The sequence below is a fragment of the Urocitellus parryii genome, chromosome X (genome assembly GCF_045843805.1).
Source record: "Urocitellus parryii isolate mUroPar1 chromosome X, mUroPar1.hap1, whole genome shotgun sequence".
NCBI classification, from domain to species: domain Eukaryota; kingdom Metazoa; phylum Chordata; class Mammalia; order Rodentia; family Sciuridae; genus Urocitellus; species Urocitellus parryii.
The window spans coordinates 101,228,895-101,251,918 of NC_135547.1; the positions used below are offsets into that span (position 1 = coordinate 101,228,895).

The 23,024-nt window shown below is 37.4% G+C and overlaps 1 protein-coding gene and 2 non-coding genes across 3 annotated transcripts in view; 1 reads left to right on the forward strand and 2 right to left on the reverse strand.

The window, feature by feature from the left end:
* Positions 1–6,270: 6,270 nt before the first annotated feature.
* Positions 6,271–6,341, forward strand: Trnav-cac (transfer RNA valine (anticodon CAC)). Its single transcript has one exon. It is a non-coding gene; the product is annotated as a tRNA-Val (tRNA).
* Positions 6,342–7,089: 748 nt separating this feature from the next.
* On the reverse strand, positions 7,090–7,163 carry Trnam-cau (transfer RNA methionine (anticodon CAU)). The gene has a single exon. It is a non-coding gene; the product is annotated as a tRNA-Met (tRNA).
* Positions 7,164–9,267: 2,104 nt separating this feature from the next.
* Lancl3 (LanC like family member 3) overlaps positions 9,268–23,024 on the reverse strand; it is a 100,754-nt gene continuing 86,997 nt past the window's right edge. Inside the window, exons 4-5 of the mRNA XM_026387580.2 lie at positions 18,134–18,341; positions 9,268–10,048 (exon numbers count right to left, since the gene is read on the reverse strand). Coding sequence (XP_026243365.1) covers positions 9,889–10,048; positions 18,134–18,341 — 368 coding nt within the window. The 3' untranslated portion in view covers positions 9,268–9,888. The remainder of the gene's footprint in view (positions 10,049–18,133; positions 18,342–23,024) is intronic.

Below are 23,024 nucleotides of genomic sequence, written 5' to 3' on the forward strand. Positions count from 1 at the left end.
TTAAGTGGACTGTGTTATGGTGCAGGGAGGCAGTAAGCCAATAAATAACATCACTTTAAACACTATAAAGACCAGTTTATGGCAAATTATTTTCTACAAGTACAAAACTAATACAGAAAACATATTGGAAAGATCACAGTGTTTAGAACATAGTAACAGTTTTATAAACAGGTGCATCTCTAATCTTCTGACTCAATCTTCCATCTGAAGATATTTCATCATACCATGCAGTGGCTTTGAGCAAACTCCTTACACGAAGAAAAGCAATATCAACTGTAGTACTTCCCACTCCAGGAACAACCAGGAACAAAAGCTAAAATCCGCTGAGCATTTTTAAGTCGATCTTTCTTTGTTGGTCTGTACACCAACTAGTTTACCCCAGTGACCATGTCTTTCTCTGTTGTCATTTGCCATTTTATCTTTGAGAATAACATGTACGTTACAGCTTGTAATTGCTAGTGTCCTTGACAAACGCCTAAGTGGATTTTCACTAAAATCACTAAAGATCAATTTAATGTCATATTTTGCACTATATTTTCTTACTAGGACCAAAATAGTCATTACTTCTTAAAAATATTATGTACACAGAATAATAGATTTATAGAAAGTGATGTTTTGGTATAATATGTAGCATATCAGGATACTTGAGAGTTTGGTTTTATTAGAAAGTGTGGTAGTATGACATTTTGTGATACAGTAAAATTTCTGGCAGAATGTTCTGCTCTAAATTTAGAACTAATTGTTACTAATGTGTCTTTGAAAGAAATTTAAAGTTCCCCTAAGGAAATAAAATAATTAACAAGAGGTCAGCTTGCTGACTTGTTTTGACAAAAAGGCATTGTTTTTAAAGCCTTTTATTTTGTGTGCAAGTCTTTCAAACTTTTTGTTATATACAACAGATTAATAGGATTTTAAAGTAATAAGGGCCAATTTCTATTATTTGGTATATTTTTATAATTTTATGTTTTTAACTCTGCATCTGTGCTGAGACAAATATATTGTAAAGAATACAATTTTACTAATAACACTCATTCACTGAGCAGTTCTTCAAAATTCAGTAGTACTTTAAATAATGGTAATTATTTATTCCTAGTTAGGAATAAACAGTTATACTATATTGGCATTTTATTCCTTTGCACCCCCCCCATAATCATGGAATTGCACTAATTTGCTACTTGTGAAATGTATCATTAGGAAAATGAGTTCTTTTTTTCCAATGATACAATCGTATTTCTATAAGTATTGTGAATTGTGAAAAAAAAACCTTTTTTTGTAAAGTAAATTCTATTCATTTGGGAAATGCACATTCTCAAGATAATATATAATGTTTGACTATTCCTCAGTTGTATATGGCTTTACAAAGTGTTTTCTCTAGTAATTGAATTCTACAAAATCTATTTTTTAAATTTTTGTTAATTTACCGCCATTAAATCCAAGAGATTAAAATTCAGACTTCCCTTCCAAGCAGAACTCCTCTGGATGTTCAAAGTTGGAGAAGCTGTTACCTTTTTAGAGAATGGATTGCCCTTCCTTATCAGATTCTAAAATCAAACTTTTACACTTAGAATACCCCACTCCTGCTCCTGGAGAGTCTATGTTAAACACATGTTCTACTGCATTTCCAAGAACAAAAGAATTCTTTACTGCTACTACAGTCTTCAGAAGACATCTCTAATACTGAAAAACTAAAGTCCTAAAAAAAGAGAGACAAAATCGATCATTTAAATCAATCTACTTATTTGAATACATCCACATATGAGGTTACTACAGCCACTTGAACCAAATGCAGTGGCAGAATTAATTTAGTGGTAATTGCCACTTAAACACAGATCTTAAAAGTGAACTTATGGGGACAGCATCACAGGCCCCAGTAAAATCATGTTGCAAAAAGGTCATTTGCTAAAGAGTGACAGTAGACAAGTATAGTCTAAATCTTCTTTAAATTGACTGCTATGTCAGTTACTTCATACACAATACAAGAAGAGTACACAGTGAAGCGTCAAAATGAACACCATACACATAAAAAGAAAGCATCTGCAGAACTCGACATGGATAGATTCTGTGTTTATACATGTATACATTCTGATGTTTCTTCCCTCATCTTTTTAAAGTATTCATCATGTCTGAAAGTTAAGAAGAATGTGTATATTTAGGTACTTTCTGAAGATCTATGTCCATGTGGAAGAACTTAAAGCCATATGATGGTTTCAGTTTAGGAAGTGGTTGTTCTAGAATAAAAAAGTTATCTTGGTTCTCAGGTGATTGGGGGGGGATGGGGGGGAGTAGAGATGCTCCAAAGAGCGTGAAGAAGGAGATGAAAACACCAAGTTTTTTTTTTTTTTTTTTTTTTTTTTTCCGTAGAGACACTCGTGGCAGTTTCTACAATACTTATGGACACAGAACTCAACTTCAAACAGGATTCTTTACCCAGGAGTTTGCTTAAGAGTCTGTATTGTTAATGTGCCATGGAATCTCCAAAAGAGGATAAAAGAATAAAACATCCCTAACTTACTTAGTCACAAAATCTGTTTTTCCACCATACAGTTCTTGGTACTGCTATGCTGCAATTGGGGAAATATTATAGTACTCCTATAGCAGACAGTATTCTCTTTTCATTTTATTTCATAACAACAAAATTGGTATAAGCAGTAGAGAGACCTTATCCGTGGGATGCTAGCTCTGCACTGTCCTATATGGTAGCCAACCCACATGTGGCTCTTGTATACTTGACTAGTGCAATAAATATAAAATGCACACTGGATTTTAAAGGCAGAGTACAAAATAGGTTAAAATCTCATTAATATTTTTATATTATAATTGTATTGAAATGATAATGTTTTGGATATACTAAGCCTAGTTAAATACATTATTCACATTAATTTCACTCTTTTTACTTTTTAAATGTGGTTACTAGAACGTTTTAAAATTACATATGTGGTTTGCATTTATGGTTCACATTATATTTGTGTTGGACACTGGTGCTGTATTTGTGAAATTCATGGCTATTATCTTTGATGGATGGAAACTAATGGCTTTAATCTTTAAGTTTTAATAAAAAGGAAAGCTTAAGACAGACAACTGGGAGTGTGACTAGGGTCCTTGTTAATTGTGTGCAAATTTATTAGAGCAGTTAGCTCAAAGTTAAGACCCATTCATTAAACAATATATGCTTGAACATTATCTGTTCCTCAGGCATTTCTAATAGCTAAATGTTGGATTTTATTTTATAAGTGACAGTCTTCTTAAGCCAGTTTCTTTTTTCCCTACACTGGTTACACACAGAGTGAGAGAGAGACAGATAGGCAGAGAGGGAGAAACTGTTTTCCACAGGGACTAAGAAAAACCAAAGAGGAAGCTCACAGGAAGTCCTTGCAAACCATTTCATAGCCCTGGACAGTTATGTTTTCCCTCTCTTTCTTCAGTATCATGCAGGGAGGAGAAAGGCAAGAAATGAGGACAAATAGGAGGAATCACTTCCAGTGTTCTATAGCACAGTAGGGTCACTATTGTCTACAACAATTTTGACATACTTAAAAATAACTAGAAGAGATAGATGTTTTCCAACACATAGAAATAATAAATATTTGAGCAGATCGATATGCTAATTACCCTGATTGGATCATTATACATTGAATACAACGATTGAATTATTGTACTATCTTCCATAAATATGTTCAAATATGTCTTAACTACAAATAAAAATAAAGGAGAGGGTAATCTGTTCTTTTAACTCATACAAAGCATCAGCCCTCCCCCCACCCCAGCGCAGAACAAAAACGTCAATGATTTGGCTTTCACTTTAAATGATTTTTCAAATTCAATTCAGAGGGGTAAATAACAGATGCACAAAGGCAAAAGAAGATGCAGGGACTCCTGCAGAGAAGGGACTTCACCGTTTGTAAAGAAGTCTAGGAGAAAAAGACCCAGTTCTATACTTTAAGAAAATGAAAACAAATACTCTTTTAAATTCTAAAGGCATCATCCATCAGATTGCAATTCATTAGTACTTTCAATTAAAACAATGAGAGAGAATGCACTTCCAGTATAAGATTTATCATCATGGATGAGGCCTAAACATGTAATATAGCATCAACTTTGGCTTTTTTTTTACAACAGTAAAAATAAAATGACCTCCATAAATAAATATGAAGGGGAAGCAGGACAAATGCAGCCACCATCCTATTTTTTATGCATAGGCGCACTTGTAGTGGGCAGTCCTGGACTTGTGATCTGAATACAGAATAGGCCCAGCTCCTGATGACCTTGAGGTCAGCCCTTCTGTCCAGAGGGCAGTCCAACCCTACTGAGCCTGGAGCTCTTAGCTAAGAACAGACATGGAAGGAAAAGATAAGGAGAAAACCTTCCCTCCCATGAGAAAGGAGGTCACATGATTAAGCAGGCACAGGAAAAAACATCAGAAGGAGCTATTTAAAGGAGAAGGAAGACAAGAGGCATCGAATGAGGTTTAGGATTACAGGTCCCAGGAAGGAGTAAAATCCATGGGTAAGACTGCACTGGCTCTTTGCGCCATTAAATGTACATCCATAACCCACTTTGAGATGCTGAGCTTCTGCAAGTTCCCCACCACCACCACACACTCCTTTGTCTGTCTTCTCATTGCTTTCCTTGCCAAGTTCATGCCCAATATCCTAGGGCCTTGGCAAATTTGAGTCTTCATAGTTTTAGCTACTAATTTGAGACAATGTTGAATAAATAACCCAGGTCCCCCAAAGAAGGCCTCATAGGCTGTTGAGAATGTTTCCATTCTTATATGTCACCAGCTCTGAGGCCCAAATTAAAGTGCAGATCAAACTCAATCCAAAATTACTCTATTTACCAGTTCATTTTTGCTCTGGAGAACTGGACTGCCTGTTCCCTTTCTTGTGTAACTGGCACTGTAACCCTTTGTTTCAAATAAGCAAAATAAATGTTTACGTTAAAAGGGAGCTCCTGAGCTAGACCATCTTATCCCTATGTAGTAAGCCCTGGTAAATCAGAAACTTCTGAGGCACAAATGCTATAGTCCAGACTGTTGGTAAAATATAAAAAATGTACACTTGGTTTTTACCTATCCAGTGATCCAGATCTCAAGAACTACATTCACATATAGACATTCCATGTGGCTGAAATGCTATTGGGAGTCAACTGAGCATGATTTTCTATGCATATAGTAGGTATGAAAATATAGCATCGTATTACAAAACTCTCCTATATCCATTATATCATCAGTGACCCTCATGAAAACCCTGTGAAATGAATAGGGTGATTATTATACTACAGTGGTCTATGGAAGTGTCAGGAAAAGGCTTTGAAATTTCCAAATAAGGACTCTTGGCATAACTAATTTTTTTCCTTGTAATTGTTTTCTCTCTCTCTCCCTCCTTTCCTCCCTCCCTACGTTAGGGATTGAATCCAGAGCTTTGTGTGTGTTAAGCAAGAACTGTACCACTGAGCTACAAACCCAGCCCTGTGTATTTTCTCAACTTGGATATAAATCACAAACTTCTATTTGTTGCACCAAAATTATTGATATGCTCTCTACAGAAGTTGAAATAATTTACATACCACCTTGATTAAAATCTTAAATCATGTTAAATCAAGTTAAATAGGTTGTCAGTGGAGAGCTGAGATTAAGCATAGACCAAGAAAATGATCCTATTTGTTTTCTGAGTTATGAGTAAATGAATACTATTATCTTAATAACACAGTCAATTACATGAAGGAAGCACAGGGAAATATATGCTGTCAAACTTCTGTTCTCAAATATCAAGAGTTGAACAAAGACTGGGTGCAGTGGCGCATGCCTATAATCCCAGTGGCCAAGGCAGGAAGATCCCAAGTTCAATGCCAGCCTCAGCAACTTAGCAAGGCCCTGAGCAACCTAGCAAGACCCTGTCTCTAAATAAAACATAAAAAGGTTTGGGCATGTAGCTCAGGGGTTAAGCACCACCCCCCTTCAATCCCTGGAAGCAAAAAAAAAAAAAAAAAAGAGTTGAACAAAAATGTAAAAAACTGATGAGTGAAATGAGATTGAGTAAAATATAGATAATATTTGGGGGATGTATGGAAGAGAAGGCATGTAATTGTGTTAATGAAGCAAAACACAGAACTATAATAGTTTACAAAATGTCCTGTCATCAAAGTATAATGCAGTCTTTCTGTTGTTGAATGACTCAATATATCCTCCAGTATTTCCATAATTATCTTCAGGGTTCATAATTCTTTGGGTCATATCTAGTAAATTATATTAAAGTTATATTAGGGGGCTGAGGATATAGCTCAGTTGGTAGAGTGCTTGCCTCACATGCACAAGGCCCTGGGTTCAATCCCCAGTACCACCACCACCACCAAAAAAAAAAAAAAAGCCACATCCCACAATAAAGATATACTACTTCTACTATATATTAGGGACTTCAAGAAGCAACATGCTACATCAAGAATGCACAAGGCCCTGGGTTCAATTCTCAGCACCACACAAAAAATCAATCAATCAATCAATCTTACTACCTTAGAAGTGGATAAGCTGGATAATTAAATAAAAAGTGGCATATCACTTTCCTACAACTTAAAGGTCTTTCTTACCCCTTCTTGGGAAAACAAGATTGAATACCTTCCTATATCTACAATTTTTTTCCCTTAGGAAAATGAAAAGTTTCAACAATGTCTAAGTGCTAAACAAGCTTTACCTTTGTTCCTAATTTACATAAGTGTCATTTCAAAGACAACACCCAAACAAAAAACATGACCTTTGTTTGGTCCTGGTACAGAGAAAGGGTTATTTTTTCACAAAGGTCAGTACAGCAACATCACAGTCACCCTATCAGATCTTAAAAGGGGATGCAAACAGAAGAGATGTCCAGTTTTTCTTAAGTTCCTAGAAATGGAACTGATAGGATGAGCAAGAGTCTGGCTTCCTTTGTCCTTTAGGTTTTAGGTCTCAAGGATGAATGGTGGAAGGATCAGCAAATAGAAAATACAAGGGATTTTGTTCACTGCTGTTTTTCCAAAATCATTCTAGAATACTGAATAAATAAACTTGGAAAGTGAAAGCCTGAGTTTGAATCTTTATTCAGCTCCTTTTTTTTTTTTTGTGGGGTGCTGGGGATTGAACCCAGGACCTTGTGCATATGAGGCAAGCACTCTACCAACTGAGCTATATCCCCAGGTACCAGGGATTAAACTCAGGGGCCTGACCACTAAGCAACACCCCCAGCCCTTAGGTCTCACTGAATTGCTTAGAGCCTTGCTAAATTGCTGAGGCTGGCTTTGAGTTTGCAATCCTCTTGCGTTAGCCTCCAGAGTTGCTGGGATTACAGGTGTGCACCACCCCATCCAGCCTGTTCAGCTCCTTTCTAACTATGAGATTTTGGAGCAATCACCTAACAAAACTCAAGGGGTTACTGGATGATGAAAAGAACATATATTTCTTTAATAAAGTCCTGATCTTGGGTGTTTATTTATTTATTTATTTATTTATTTTTATTTATTTTTTTTTAAAGAGAGAGTGAGAGAGGAGAGAGAGAGGAGAGAGTTGGGTGTTTATTATCTTCAGCCTATAGGGACCACGCACAATGATTTTAAAATGAGATTGCAAAAAACAAGCCTCACCATCATGCCAAAAGGAGACTCCACTTTGTAGAAGGCATCTTGCCTTAGGGCTCTCCAAGAGGTGCTTGTCTGTTCATGAAAGAACTTCTGGAACTCCATTTTGGAAGAGATCTGAAAGCTGCTATTTATGTGGTATTGCCTCAAACTGAGAATTTTCACAGATGAACAATTGAGGCCAATTTTATATGCTTAAATCTGAGGATGTGAAAATGGAATAAGTGAAAAATATGTGTGTTTTTCCAAATCATCTGTCTTAGGTTTTTTTTCCCTGCTGGTACTGGGGATCAGGCCCAGGACCTTGCACATGCTAGGCAAGTGCTCTACCATTGAGCTACATCCCCAGTCCCCCCACCCCACCCCCCTTTTTTATTATTTTATTTTGAGACAGAGTCTCACTAAGTTGCCCAGGTTGGCCTTGAATTTGTGATCTTCCTGCCTCGGCTTCCCATGTAGCTGAGATTGCAGGTGTGTGCCTCCGTGACTGACTATTCTATTTTGTTTTGATTAGTGCAAACGTACAAAGAGTCACAAAATATACAACATCAATTCTTACCTTTCTTTGGTAAGATTCTTTGTGAATCTCTTGAATACTAGAAGTCTTTTCCCTCCAAAGAGGAGCACATGCTGAATGTGTGCGCGCATACACACACAAACACACACATAAACACACCTAGGTGTGTGCACCTACGCACACCAACATACATACAAATGTTTTTAGGCAACAGAGTATTCCCTAACTCCTCTCAAAATCTACCAATGACTCAGATTAGGAACTACCAAACTATAGGATAAGTGCTTAGGTTTGCATAGGGGTAGATGTAGCATATATACACACACGTACATATATATACATATATATCCAAATATCTAATGACTATTTAAATAATTAAGTCCTATACAGTACAATTTCCTCCTTACTGTGAAATATGAAAATGTCCAGGATCAAACTTCAGGATAGGGGTAAACGCATGTTTTGCATATTAAAGTGACAGATGCTGCTATAGTGTTCTGTAAACCACTATTTATTTGAAGCAGTTTCACAACTTCTATGTGTTTACAGCAGGGTTTAATTTAATATGATAACTTGGTTCAATGGGTATTGTAACCAATTTCTAGTGGACCCTGTGTCTTGGAAGGTAAGGTGACCAGCCAGGGAGTTCACTCATCTCTTAAACTAATAGTATAAAGTCAAACAATATTGCTTCCACAATCAACTGGTGCCTTTCTTAGCCTGTCTGTCTGTCCCAAGGGACACAGTATTACATCAAAGGCAGAATGACACAGCTTTGTAGTGGATACCCTGATTTTTGAGATGAGTGATTTTTACCAAGAGCAAATTTTACAGTTTGACTAATAGCTTCATAGAGATTGCATACATAAAGGCATTTTAAAAATTACCAACAATAGACAATACACAGCTCACACTTGAAATTCAGAAAAACACTTGAAAGCAACACTTGCTACAGTATTTGCTAGACTATGAATTTTTCTTCTTTATTTGTGGTTCTGGAGATGGAACCCAGGGCCTTGTGCAAGCTAGGCATGCATTCCACCACTGAGTTACACCTGCCAGCCCTGCCTGAATTTTACTATTCTAATTGAGCTTTAGGAAAGAAAAAGGAACTAGGAAAAGAGATATTCTAAGGCCTAAGGAAATGTGGAACTTCAGTGTTTAAGTTATGATATGATGTCTTTAAAGTGCCCAGGGCAATGATAAAAAATATTCATATGCAAATATCTCCATTCAGTAAAAATCATGAATTTCAATAATTAAAGGCTTAGGACAATCAAAGGTTTTCTTTTTTGTCCTTCATCCTGACATTTCAACCCTGCCAGCAGTTTTCACTGGGGCAAATTAAGTTTTGATTGTCTGTATTTCTGAATTTAGGGGTGGAAAACACCCACAGAGGGCCAGATTCTCTCTCCAATTGGGAAAGTACTAGCATTTTATTGCCATAGTGCCCCTCTCTGTTTTGGTTCTTGTGTTATCAACTGAAAAACAGATCATTTCTTTTCCCCATTCTCTCTGATCTCCAGTTTTACATCCACTCCCTGAAACATACATTCGCTACAGTTTTTAGATGAGTTGTGGTGTCTTATTTTGTAGGTTCTCTCCAGTCTGCTACCATGCTACCTTCCCCTCCTGCTCCCATCCTTCCGGCGGCAATGTTAAGGCTCATGGTCATGATACCATTGAATGTGGCTTATGTGGAAACTGCCTCGGCAGGCTCAGGAAATCTCAGGGGACTTCTGCAGGGCCACAGTGGGAGATGGAACCTTTTAAACAAAGACGCTGAAGAGAGGGAATTCAGCCTGATTGGGCTGCAGCAGGTCGATCAGAAAGCACACGGTCCCGGAGAAGCCTTCATACAAGCTGTATATGCTTTCAAGGACCCGTGACCCGGCCTTGAATTCCTCGGTAAATAAGAATTGAGCAAACCTAAGAGGAGAAGAAGAGAAGAAGAAAATATGAACAATTACAACATCAGTGTTTCCATATTGGCCTTGCCTTCTTCCTCCTCTTCTGCTGAATTAAAGTTTTGTTTTGTTTGGTATAGGCCATTGAACCCAATGGCACTTTACCACTGAGTCCCATCCCCAGCTGCCTTGATTTTGAGACAGGGTCTCCTTGCTAAGTTGTTGAGGCTGGCATTGCCACATCATTCTCTTTCCAGAGTTATGTAATTAAGTATTTTAAGAAAGACATTCTCTCTAAAAAAATTAAGAGGATCCGTTATATAATTGTTTTATGTTTCACAACAGATTGTGTTGGCAAGCAAATCCAACTATTTTCAGAGTCTGCAAAGTAAAGTACTTTGGTGTTTTCTGAGGATTTCGTTCCGTCTGTCATCCAATAATTAAAAGCAAAGAAGACAGATAAACTGACCTACTTTTATTTATCTTCAATAGAAGCAAACTGATATATTGCTGTTCTGTTAAAAACAAGTAAATATGCTGTTTCTGCAGGCATATTATTTCTGAGCTAGGATTCATTTATGTGTGACAGAGAGAAGAGACTGTGAAAATAAATGGGCAAGATTTTATACAATCTGTGCTTTGGGCAAACAAAGGAAGAAGATGAATGGGGAAAGGCAAGCAACCTTTTATAATGATGACATCAATAGCAGACTCAGCTACAAGACAGATTATGTTTAAGACACCCCCATTAAAAAAGCCACTGGCCTCTAAATTCTCTACGAAGGACCTTTTTTCTTTTGCTTATATTTGCCACAAATTCTATTCAGATTATGGATAGCAAACAACATTTTAAAAAGCAATTTAGAGCTTTAACTTTCTTTTTTTTTTCTTTTTTGGTGTTGGGGATTGAATCCAGGGGTGCTTTACCACTGAGCTACATCCCCAGCCTTTTTTATTTTTTTTTTTATTTTGACACAGGTTCTCACGAAGTTGCTTAGGGCCTCGAACTTGTGTTCCTCCTACCTCAGCCTCCTGGGTTGCTGGAATTACAGGCATGTGACATCATGCCCAGCTAGCAATTTACAGCTTTTAAAATGCTGTCATCTATGTTATTTATTCATTCGTTTATTTATTTTACTGACCTTCTCTACTCATTCTCATCAACAAAAATAATCAACAATTCAGAGTCTGGAACACACAGCTTGGTAAGACCTGAGAGCTGATATTGCCATAAATTTACATTATTGCTACTACACCAGGGGTCCTATGAAGAGTAATTACTTATTTTATCTTTTTAGAGCTCTTGGAATTATGGATGGTAGCTTAAAATAAATCAGCAGGGAGCACTGCATTTCTGTCTGGTACAATTTTTCTATCAACTGCTTTCTTGACTATGCAACAATTTTAAATGGAATTTTATATTCTAAACAAGTAGAATAATAAGGCATCCTTAAGAATTAATTCAAAATTTATGGTTATATAATAAAGATGGCATTGTGGTATAGTTTTGGAGAGGGTCTTCATCTTTTTAGTGCTATGGATCATTTGGCAGTCTGAATATCTCAAAAAAGCTTTCAAATGCATAAAATAAAATACATAAGATTACAAAGAAAATTAATATTATTAAAAACACCATAAGTGAAATATTTATCTTCTTTTTTCATCTTTCCTTTTGTGTGTGTGTGTGTGTCTGTGTGTGCTGGGAATCAAACCCAGGGCCTGGTGCATACTAAGTGCATGCTCTACCACTGAGCTACATACACCCTAAGTCCAAGTAAAAAAAAAAGTAAAACCAAACCAAAGCTGTAATACAATAACATATGTATTCTTCATTAAAATATTAAACAACAAGATCTAGTAGGGGGGTTAATAATTTCTGACATTTCTAAGTAGTGATGAGAATAAAATCTATTTCACAATATCTGTAATAAGAGCAGTTTAACCCATTAAGTCCCAAGTCTTCAATTCTGTAACTATTTCAATGAAATTGGCATAGGTACAATAAAATGGGTTGGAAATAATTATCTATGCCTTATACATAACATGTATGTGTTTGTGTATATATGTAAACAAATATGTAGATGTATGTATACATATATGTATAGCATATGTATTTGTACACACATATACATATATAATCAAACATTATAATCAATCATCTATTACTTTTCTCAAAAGAACCCACCTCTAAAACTATAATTATTTCAAAGTTACCATAAGTGGTATACTTGTTGTCCAATTTAAATTTTTATAGGTGTTCCATATCTGGGATCATAGAGCAAAATGGCTTAATACAAGAATATATAGTATTTCTGCTACTGCTGATAATTCTGTGACTTATTGTCTATATTCTGATGGAAAGAAATCATTCATTTCAGTTTAAGATGTAATCTTTTTTCTTAAATAAGTTTACAAACTCCAGACTAAGAACACCTGGTATAGTAGAAAGAGAAGGAAAAAGCTTTGGAGTTGAGATAGATATACAAATTTGAGATAGATATGCATCCCTCTCCCGCCCCCCCTTTTTTTTTTTTTGGTACCAGGAATTAAACTCAGGGGCACATCCCCAGCCCTATTTTGCATTTTATTTAGAGTTAGTGTCTTACTGAGTTGCTTAGGGCCTTGCTTTTGCTGAAATCTGGCTTTGAACTTGCGATCCTCCTGCCTCAGCCTCCTGAGCTGCTGGGATTACAGCGTGTCCAGCAGATATGCACATTTCTTAAATTTAACCTAAAAATACTGAAACTGTATAGTGGCACAGAATTTTCTGAAGAGATTAAAGATATCATATACTACACATTATTAAAGTGATTATCACTTAATATTCTGCATTTGTTACTTAAACATAATATGAAAATCATTTTCTCTGCTTTTCAAAACAATTTCTAAATGCCATGCAGCAATTCATAAGAGAACTAGCAACATATAAGAGCAGCAATTCCACTGTTTTTACATAATCATGCATTAACATTTCCGGAAAATGTTGTTGATATGAAAGTGAAAAGATGGTTTCAAAAATCTACCCAATGATGCAGAAATCAAATTAGCAAATTCATTTTTCTGAAACATTCTCAGTCAAAACAGAAGTCAGAATGGCAATTATGAAGCTGAAAAGAATGAGATTGAGAACATTACATACCAAAATATACTAATTATGACCAAATCTGAACAAAGAGGAAAATTCTTAGATCTATGAGTTATTATTATTAATAATAGGAAGATGGAAGATTATCTAATTAAGGATTTTTAAACTCTAGAAAATAACAAAATAGAAAAAAAACAGGAGGTAACCAAAATACAGGCAGAAAGTAATAAAGTAGGAAGCAAAAGAGAAAAACAGAATTAATAAACAAAACCAAGAACAAGTTCCTTGAAAGGACGAATAAGATAGAAAAAAAATGATGGTGTGTCTGATCAAGAAGGAAAAGCACTCGGAATGAGAAAGAGTATAAAACCACAGATATGGGAAATTAAAAATATTACAGAACTATACGATTGAAGCTCTATGTAAAAAAATTTGAAAAATCCAATGAACTGATAGTTTTGTAGAAATATATTCACTATCATAAAAAAGAGATAGGCTGGGTGTGGTGGTGCACTCCTGCAATCCCAGCAGTTTGGGAGGTTGAGACAAGAGGATCTCATGTTTAAAACCAGCCTCAGCAACTTAGTAAGGCCCTAAGCAGCTTAGTGAGACCCTGTCTCAAAATAAACAAATAAATAAATGGGTCCAGGGGTGTAGCTCAGTGGTAAGGCATCCCAGGGTTCAATCTCCGATATAAAACAATAAACAAAAACTAAAATCATAATAATCAAAAGAATCCAACAAAACAAATTGTCCTAGTCTATTTGTTCAAATATCCTTGCTTTTATTTTTTTTTTAATATTTATTTTTTAGTTCTCGGTGAACACAACATCTTTGTTGGTATGTGGTGCTGAGGATCGAACCCGGGCCGCACGCATGCCAGGCGAGCGCGCTACTGCTTGAGCCACATCCCCAGCCCATATCCTTGCTTTTATGCTGATTTTTTTTTTCTTTTTAGGGATGCTTTCTGTCTTATCATCTTTATATTCTTTATATTCACTTCATATAATGAATATTGTGTCAGTTTATGACACTCCTTTATTCAAGGTAATCCAATGGATTCCCATATGACTCAGAGTAAAGGCCAAAGTCTGAGTGAAAGGTCCACGGCAACTAGCCTGTCTTTACAAACTCTCTGATCTAATCTCCTGGCTTTCTCCTGGTTCTCTCTACCACAGTGCCTTCCCTGTGATTCCACTAAGATGCCAAGTACACTTCACCTTAAGTCCCTTCAAGTTTTAATTTCCTCCACCTGTAGCGCTTACTTTCCACATTGATCTCCTGGCACCTAGCTTTTTGAGTAAAAGTCATTCAGTTCTTTTTTCCCCAGAAAAGTCCAGTGCCAATTTATCCAATATTCAATATTAAAATAAAACATAAAAGCTGGGAGCAGTGGCATACATCTGCTTGGAAGGCTGAGGCAGGAAGATCAAGAGTTCAAAGCTAGCCTCAGCAACTTAGAAAAAAGGCTCTAAGCAATTTAGCAAGACCTTGTCTCAAAGTAAAACATGAAAAAGGATTGGGGATATGGCTCAGTGATTAAGCACCCCTGAATTCAATCCCCGGTACCAAAAAAATAGCAAAACATAAAATATCCTTTATGATATATGCATGTGTGCGCTGAAGGAAAAATACTAAATATGTAAGTCCTCTGTTTGAAGCTCCATGTGCCACCCTGCCACGCTAAATTTGACAAATTGATTCTAAAATACATTTGAAGAATAAATGAGAGAGAGCAGCTAAGAAAACTTAAAAATAATAAATAATGAAATGTTGAACTAGATAAATGGGACAAAACAAAGTTCAGAAACAAAACCATATATTTATATACATTCAGTTTATGATCAAAGTGTAATTTCAAATTTTAAATGATGAGGGTAATTGATCAACAGATGCTATTGGAAAATTCTGCTTTTCAGTCAACAAAGATAGATACCCATTTAACACCATTTTTTAAAAGTAAGTTCTATGGTGGGAAGGGAATGGAACGGGCAGGGGGTTAGCAATGATGGTGGAATGTGATGGATATCATTATCCAAAGTACATGTATGAAGACATGAATTGGTGTGAACATACTTTATATACAGAGATATGAAAAAATTGTGTTCTATATATGTAATAAGAATTGTGATACATTCTACTGTCATGTTTTTAAAAAACAAAAGCAATTTATAAAAGTAAGTTCTAGCTAAATAAAAATATTAATGTGAGGTAATAAAACCATAAAGGTACTAATATCAGTGTAAGTTAATCCTTTGGAATCTTGGAATAGGAAAGGTATTATTTTGCTGCTGTTGTTTTTTTGTGTGTGTGGTGCTGGGGATCAAACCCTTGGCTTTATACATGTGAGGCATGCATCTACCAATTGAGCTATATCCCCAGCCCCTGGGAAAGGTGTTTTTAACCATAACACAAAGTCCAGGAGTCTTAAACGAAAGATGGACAACTTTAACAAGAAAAATACTTAAAACTTTGGTATGATGAAAGACCATGAACAAAGTTGAAAGAGAAATGATAAAGTAAAAAATATATTTACAGCACATTGAAAGTTACAGTCTTTACTATAAGCATTGCAGTAGGAAAAAATGGGGAAAGAATAAAGATGGGCTAGATATAGATCAAGAAATACTTAGGGAACTAATGATTTCAATTCTAAAATTTCTTCTATAGAAATGCATACACAAGTGCACAGAAATGTATATATTGAATATTTGGGGCAATTTTGTTTGTGTTAGTAAAGATTGTACATTTAGAGATTGGTTAAATTAATTATGGTATATCAATAATAAATAACAATATAGTTAGTTAAAGCAATGAGCTAGATCTATGCAAAATGAAATGAAATATGTCCCTGAAAAATTGTCCATTTAGGTGCTGGGGTTGTGGCTCAGTGGCAGAGCACTTGCCTAGCACGTCTGAGGCACTGGGCTCAATCCCTAACACCACATAAAAATAAACAAAATAAAGGTATCATGTCCATATACAACTAAAGATATTTTTTAAAAAATTGTTCACTTAAAATTATAAGTTGAAAGCAATATATATACTATTGTTGCACGTATGTAACAGCAGGAGCCTACTAAAATATACATAGGGCTGAGACTATAGTTTAGTGGCAGAGTGTGTGCTTATTATACAAAGTCCTGGGTGCCATTCCCAGCACCAAAAATAATATACACACACACAAGGAAAAAAAACACATACTCCCAGATATATAAGCATACATTTATGCACAGATGAAAGTCTGGAAGGATAAAACTCAATTTTGTAGTAATAACAATGGTGGAATACTTAATTGCAGTTACTATGTGCCAGGCATTGCTTTATATAAGTTTCACAGGTTAACTCATTTAAACTACCCAATTCTACTAGCCGGGCACAATGGCACATGCTTATATTCTCAGAAGCTCTGGAGGCTGAGGCAGGAGAATCGTGAGTTCAAAGCCAGCCTCAGCAAAAGCGAGGTACTAAGTAACTTAGTGAGACCCTGTCTCTAGATAAAATACAAAATAGGGCTGGGGACATGGCTCAGTGGCTGAGTACCTCTGAGTTCAATCTCTGGTACCCCCACCTCTGCCAAAATAAATAAATAAACTACCCAATACTGCTGATTGTATTGGGTAGTAAAGATACAGTAGTAAAGATATAGTAAAGATTGTAACTCTGTCCATGTGCTGTAAATATATTTTTACTTTATCATTTCTCTTTCAACTTTGTTCATGGTCTTTCATCATACCCAAATTTTAAGAATTTTTTCTTGTTAAAGTTGTCCATCTTTCTTTTAAGATTCCTGGACTTTGTGTTATGGTTAAAAACACCTTTCCCAGGGGCTAGGGATATAGTTCAGTTGGTAGAGTGCTTGCCTTGCATGCACAAGGCACTATTTCCCACGTGTTGTGGCTGAAGAGCACAGGGCAAGTTAAATGTCTAGTTAAAGGTTACACAGCCAATATGATAATCATCAGGTGCATTCCTTTTGATGGAAATGTTCACAGAATAGCCCGGTGGCTATTCCTGAACTTCCACCGAGTGACAGCTCAGATGCAAGGGTATCAGACCACATGAGTGAGGATGAAAGGCTCCCAGGCTTAGAAGACCTAAGTGCCACACAGAAAATCAGTACCTTTTATAACAACTTATGGACATAGACTGCTCCAAGTCCCTTGAAGGGAATGCCAGTTTCATGCTACTTGGCATTCAGGGAAGTCTCTACTTATATTTTCTATCAGGTTATTTATACTTCATTCACAGACTCCTTGGTCCAATTTACTCAGTTTATCAGTAAGGGCTTACTTCTATTAAAGCAATGTTGTCCATTATACAAGGGATGTTTTATCTTTATCAGGCTTTCAGGGAATAAACTATAAAGAACAACTTAGCATTATCTGTCAAAATTAAAAATACACTCATCTTTTGGTCCAGTAATTCCACTTCTAGGAATTTACCTTTTAGATATACCCATATGCATGCAAAATAATACAATACACACAAAAAATAACACACACTTGTTTATGCATGGAAAAAGTCTGGAAAGATAAAACTCAAATTGTAGTAATAACAGTGAATATTTACATTGCAATTATGAGGTTCTTGGCATTGTTATAAATGATTTTCCTGTGTACAAGGTTATTCATCATAGCACTATTTATAGTGCAAAATACTGGAAACAATCCAAATAAATATTTTTATTTTAATGACAATAAAATATTTAACAAAATGATTGAAGAAGTCCTTGATGTATTGATTTAGGATGTTTAGTAAGATAGCAAGGCACTATCATTTGTACAAAATAAAAAAAGGACAACATTTTACATATACTCCCATTTGCTTACATGTACACAGAATGTCCTTGGACAGATAACCAAGAAAATGATAATAGTGTCAGGGAAGTCAATTAAATGGCTGGAGGGCAGTGTTGATGTAATTCTTTTTGTACTTTTAAAACTATGTGACTGTGTTACCTATTCAGAAAATTAAAAAGATTAAAATTAAAAAAAAAAAAACATAAGAAGAATGGCCGACCTTTGGGCACGGTAGATGTATTTTGAGTTTCCGGTCAGCCGGTACAGCAGCAGGAACACGTAGGCACTGCCAGCGACACCATGGCAAATCCCCGGTCCCTTCTTCAGCAGGCCCTTCTGCCATGTGAGCTCCCCACAACGGATACATGTGTCCAGGTACTGTGGTTTCTTGGAAACCAGATAAGCTTTGGCAAACAGATAGGCAATTCCTGTGAAAACATCAAAGACATAAGAGGTGACTTTCAGAGCTTATGCTATAGAGCAGAACTTCTCCAATATAAAAGCTTTACAAATCACCACACAGATTCTAACACAGTAGGTCTGAGATACTACATCTCTCTTTCTTCTGTGTTGGGGATGGAACCCAGTGTCTCAAGCATGCTAGGCAAGCGTTCTATTACTAAACTACATCCTTAACCTGAGATACTGCATTTATAACGAGCATCCTTCCAGGGACCGCACTTTGAGTAGCAAGGCTATAGAATGCTCTTTAAGGGAGTCTTCTTTTTTCCCCTTGTGGGATTTAGCTTAAGTTTTAAAAATTATATTATAGGGTTGGTCCCTAGAGAAAGAGCAATGTTTTAATCGAAGCAAATCAATTGATCAAATCCATAACTTAGTTTACAAATGGCTTAATATTTAATGATGCACGTACTCTGATAGGCATTATGCACATCTGGCTATTTGGAAGCGCTGTTTGTACAGCTTACCCATAGAAGGTCAGAATATGCAATGTTTAAGTACTTACAACAGTAAACCTTTTCTTAAGAGCAAAACTGGGAGTCTTTCCAAGAACAACAAGCTCACAAAAAACCTAAGCCAAGACTTCTACTCCAGCTGTGATCTGAGACCTTCCCAACTTCATTGTTCAAAGGAAAGAAATGTTCCTTCAAAACTTGTCAACAAAGGTAGTATCAAAGGCAGGAACAGAAACAAGAGAAGCAACAGCTATTAATAGAAATGTTTTCCCCCAGGTTCCAAGTTCTGGGTGCTTATATTCAGAGAGGAGGTTAGAAATTGAGTTACTGAGCATTCTTCCTTCTGCATAGCCTACCTGCACCCTAGATAAAAAGTGGGTAAGGGCCGGGGGTGTAGCTCAGTGGTAGTACTTGCTTAGCATGTCAGAGACCCTGGGTTCAACCTCCAGCAGTAGCAGCAGCAGCAGCAGCAGCAGCAGCAGCAGCGCGCACGCGCACACACACACACACACACACAATTATATTTTAAAACAAGAAAAGCTAGATATCTTAACTAGCTCATCCATCAGGGTGATCTCTGCCTTTCATTTCTTTGAACAGGCTATTTTATAACTCTGTAGAGATAGAAATTACCTTGTAGAAAACTGATAGTAACGCACATAATTCCTATCCCTAGAAGCTTACATTCTGCCAGTAGAAGTTGATCTGATTTCTTTCCACCTCTACAGGAGAAGCCAGTTTTCCATCTATGAAGCAAATACATTTTTGCATTCCTAATAGGCTATAAATATATCTGCTCTTTGGACTTTCCTTTGAACCAGCTGTTAATGCCTTTCTGGTTCTCTCATTCATTAATGAGTTAAATGAAATGATTGATATACCGGGCTTGGTGACACACACCTGTCATCCCAGTGACTCAGGAGGCTGAGGCAGGAGGATCACAAGTTCAGGGACAGCCTCAGCAACTTAGCAAGGCCTAAGCACCTTAGCAAGACCCTGTCTTGAAATAAAAAATAAAAAGGGCTGGGGATGTAGCACAATTTTGGTTAAGTGCCCCCTGGGTTCAATTCTTAGTACCCAATTTCCCCCAGAGGGTCAATATATGTTCATTTTATATTCATGTGACAGCCATGATTTTATGCTCTTAAAATGTATCCTGAAACCCTCCTTGTGATTAACACTTACATATAGCAACAGGATCTTTGCTCAATCGATGCTTTCTAGTCAACCAAGGACTGACAGGGTTTATCCACAACATTTTCCTTCAGTTTTAAGAACAAACACCTTCACAAACTAAAGGATAATTTTTAAAAGAACTGAACGTATTTAATTATACATTCATCCATTTGAAAGAGGTCAGTGACTATCTCTAATATGCATAGGTCTAAGCAAGGCCCCCCCTTCCTGGGCATGCCATCTGTCTGCAATGTGGGTGTGCCCATAGGCCACACCCCTTAAAGGGTCCCATGGTGAGTTTAATGCTCTGCTGTTACTGCCTTGAAATTCTCAATAGTTTTTTTTTCCTAATAAAGAGCCTGCATTTTCATTTTGCACTGGGGTTCCCCAAATTATGTAACTAATTCTGACCCCGGATGGTAGAAAATAAACGCTAAAACTGACTTCTGCCCTTCAGGAAAGCACTGTCTAAAAAAAGGAGATAAAAATATGTAAACATGATTGATATGTAATAAGATATGCAGGTCACAATGCTGATGGGACATAAAATGATTGATAGTATCAATGATAATGGAGGGATCAGAAAGATGGAAGTTTCCTGAGGGGGACCATTGGGGGAGGCCTGCAATGGAGTAAGACTTCTAGGGCTTGTAGTATGCATAGGAAATTCCAGGCTCAAAGCAAGGCAGGGAGAGCAAGATGATAAAAGCAAAGAAGCAGAACCAGGAAGTATAAGCCACATGAAAGCCAGGGGGCAGTGTCCTAAATGACAGGCCAGTGGAGTAGAAGAATAGATTGGGCTCAGATTAAAGATGGCTTGATAAGTCCAGTTAAGCAGTTTGGACTGCATCCTGTGGGCAATACAGAACTACTAGAAGTGCTTTTGTTGTGAATTGGTTGGCTTTTATTTTTGCATAATGGTCTGATCATTCTTATAGACGCAAGGTCCCTGTAGTGTTCTTAGGAAGGGCCTGCAGGGCAATGGGATGGCTCAAAGCTAATTATGCTGGCAGAAAGATAAAAATAAAGCTAACAAGAGTCACCTCACAGTTTAGATACTAATTGAGCATCTAGTATATGCCAAGCACAGGTTTTGAAAAGGCCCTACCTTCATGGCATTTACAACTTAACTGGAGGTATTAATTAGGCTATGTGAGGAAAAATAGAGGTGCACACAGGAGGGTCCCTAACTCACAGTAGATGGTAGGAAAGGCCTACTAGAAAGAGTGACACATCTAATCTGAGCACTGGGGATTGGGGAGGTATGTGTTAGGTATACCCAATGCTGTTGGTGCCCAGACCAGATCCACTTTACCTTGCTTTGCACCGTCTCCCAGTTCTTGTGAGAACTGGCTTCTACTAAAGCTCACAGCTGCCCCCTTCTTGGGAGATTTGCCCACAGCCAAATGGAAGGCTATGTTCTGCACCCATCCCACAACTGATTTTAATCATATAGGGGCACAAAAAGGTCATCTCCATTGCCTCAAGACAAAACTAGAGTTTTGATATAATCTGTGCTTCTTAACTTCCCATGGGATCAGGGAGAAGCTGGTCTCCCGGTGGGCCATGCTCCCCCCCCCCGCCCCCCGGCTTTTCTCCTTTTCCCTGTCCTACTTCCCTGCTGCTTCTAGGTTCCTCCCAAGAGCAGGCTCTGCATCCAGATGTCCAGCAAAGAGCATGTAGTGAGGTGTTCCAGCCATGGCCAAACTAGGTGATTCTCTGTAACCTGGGGGGGGGGGGGGGCGGTTCAGTATGGCACAGAAAGCCCTTTGTGATCCAGTCCTGCTCTCTTCCCCTCCTCTCCTCCACTCTCTGCTTGAGGCTTTTCATTTCAGTACAAACCAAACTACCCACAGCATTTCCGTGACTCTGTATGCCAGCGTTGTTCACTCTTGGAACTAGCTTCCCTTCTTTCTCGGCCTAACTTACTGCAGGCATAACCTCTTCCAGGAAGCCTTTTCTGAGCCTGGAGACAGCACCAGGAATCCCTCCCATCGCTCCCTATACAAATCTTAGCACATACAGAATAGGACTAAAATGATCTATTTCTACATGTACTCCCCTAACAGTACAAATCACCCAAGGACAGGAACTGTATCTTACTCATTTCTGGTCCCATCATCTGTGGCATGGTGTTTTGGCACATGGCAAGGGATCCATAAATGTGGGTTAACCCCATGATGCCTCATTTCTCACCCCAGCAGAGGCTGACAGAGCTGAGTCGTAGATGAGAGATGTATAAGAAAGAAGGGCTGAGTCGGTGTAATTGCTATACCAGGCCATTACCCCCAGACAGCTTAAGAGGTATTGATCCTATGTTTCCAGCCAGAGAAATGAAAGGACCTGGATCACAGAATGGTACATTGAAGGAACCTTGAAAAACTTCTAAATTTATTGGCTCTTAACCTGACCTAATGGAATCCATGATAAGGCTACTTAATCTAAAAGGAAGGGCTGGGCACCATGGTGCATGCCTGTAATGGCAGTGGCTGGGGAGGCTGAGGAAGGAGGATTGTGAGTTCAAAGCCAGCCTCAGCAAATTAGTGAGGCCCCAAGCAATTTAGTAAGACCCTGTCTCAAAATAAAATACAAAATGGGCTGGGGATGTGGCTTACTGGTAAAGTGCCCCCTGGATTCAATTCCTGGTTCAAAAAAGAAAGAAAAAAAAAGAAGGAATGTTGAGTTTGATTTTTGGTAGGAACCATGTAAGTTCTTCATGGGAACACTAATTAGTGTGAATTGATCAGAAACCAAATTCAGCAACAATTATGTCTTTGCCAAATACAACTGGGGAAAGGACCTGGTTATCACTTAATAAAGATGGTTTGAGAAACAATCTTTGTAAACATGGGATCCAGCAGAGACTTGTGACAACTGCATTTAGGGCATGTTGTTTCAACACACGGGATAATCAGCACTCGGGTCTATTCTGGGATGTATAATGTTGCTGAGGCACTACAAAGCTTAGTGACCAGCCTGTGTTTCAAAAGCTGTGTTCTTTATTAATAAAGTCACCTA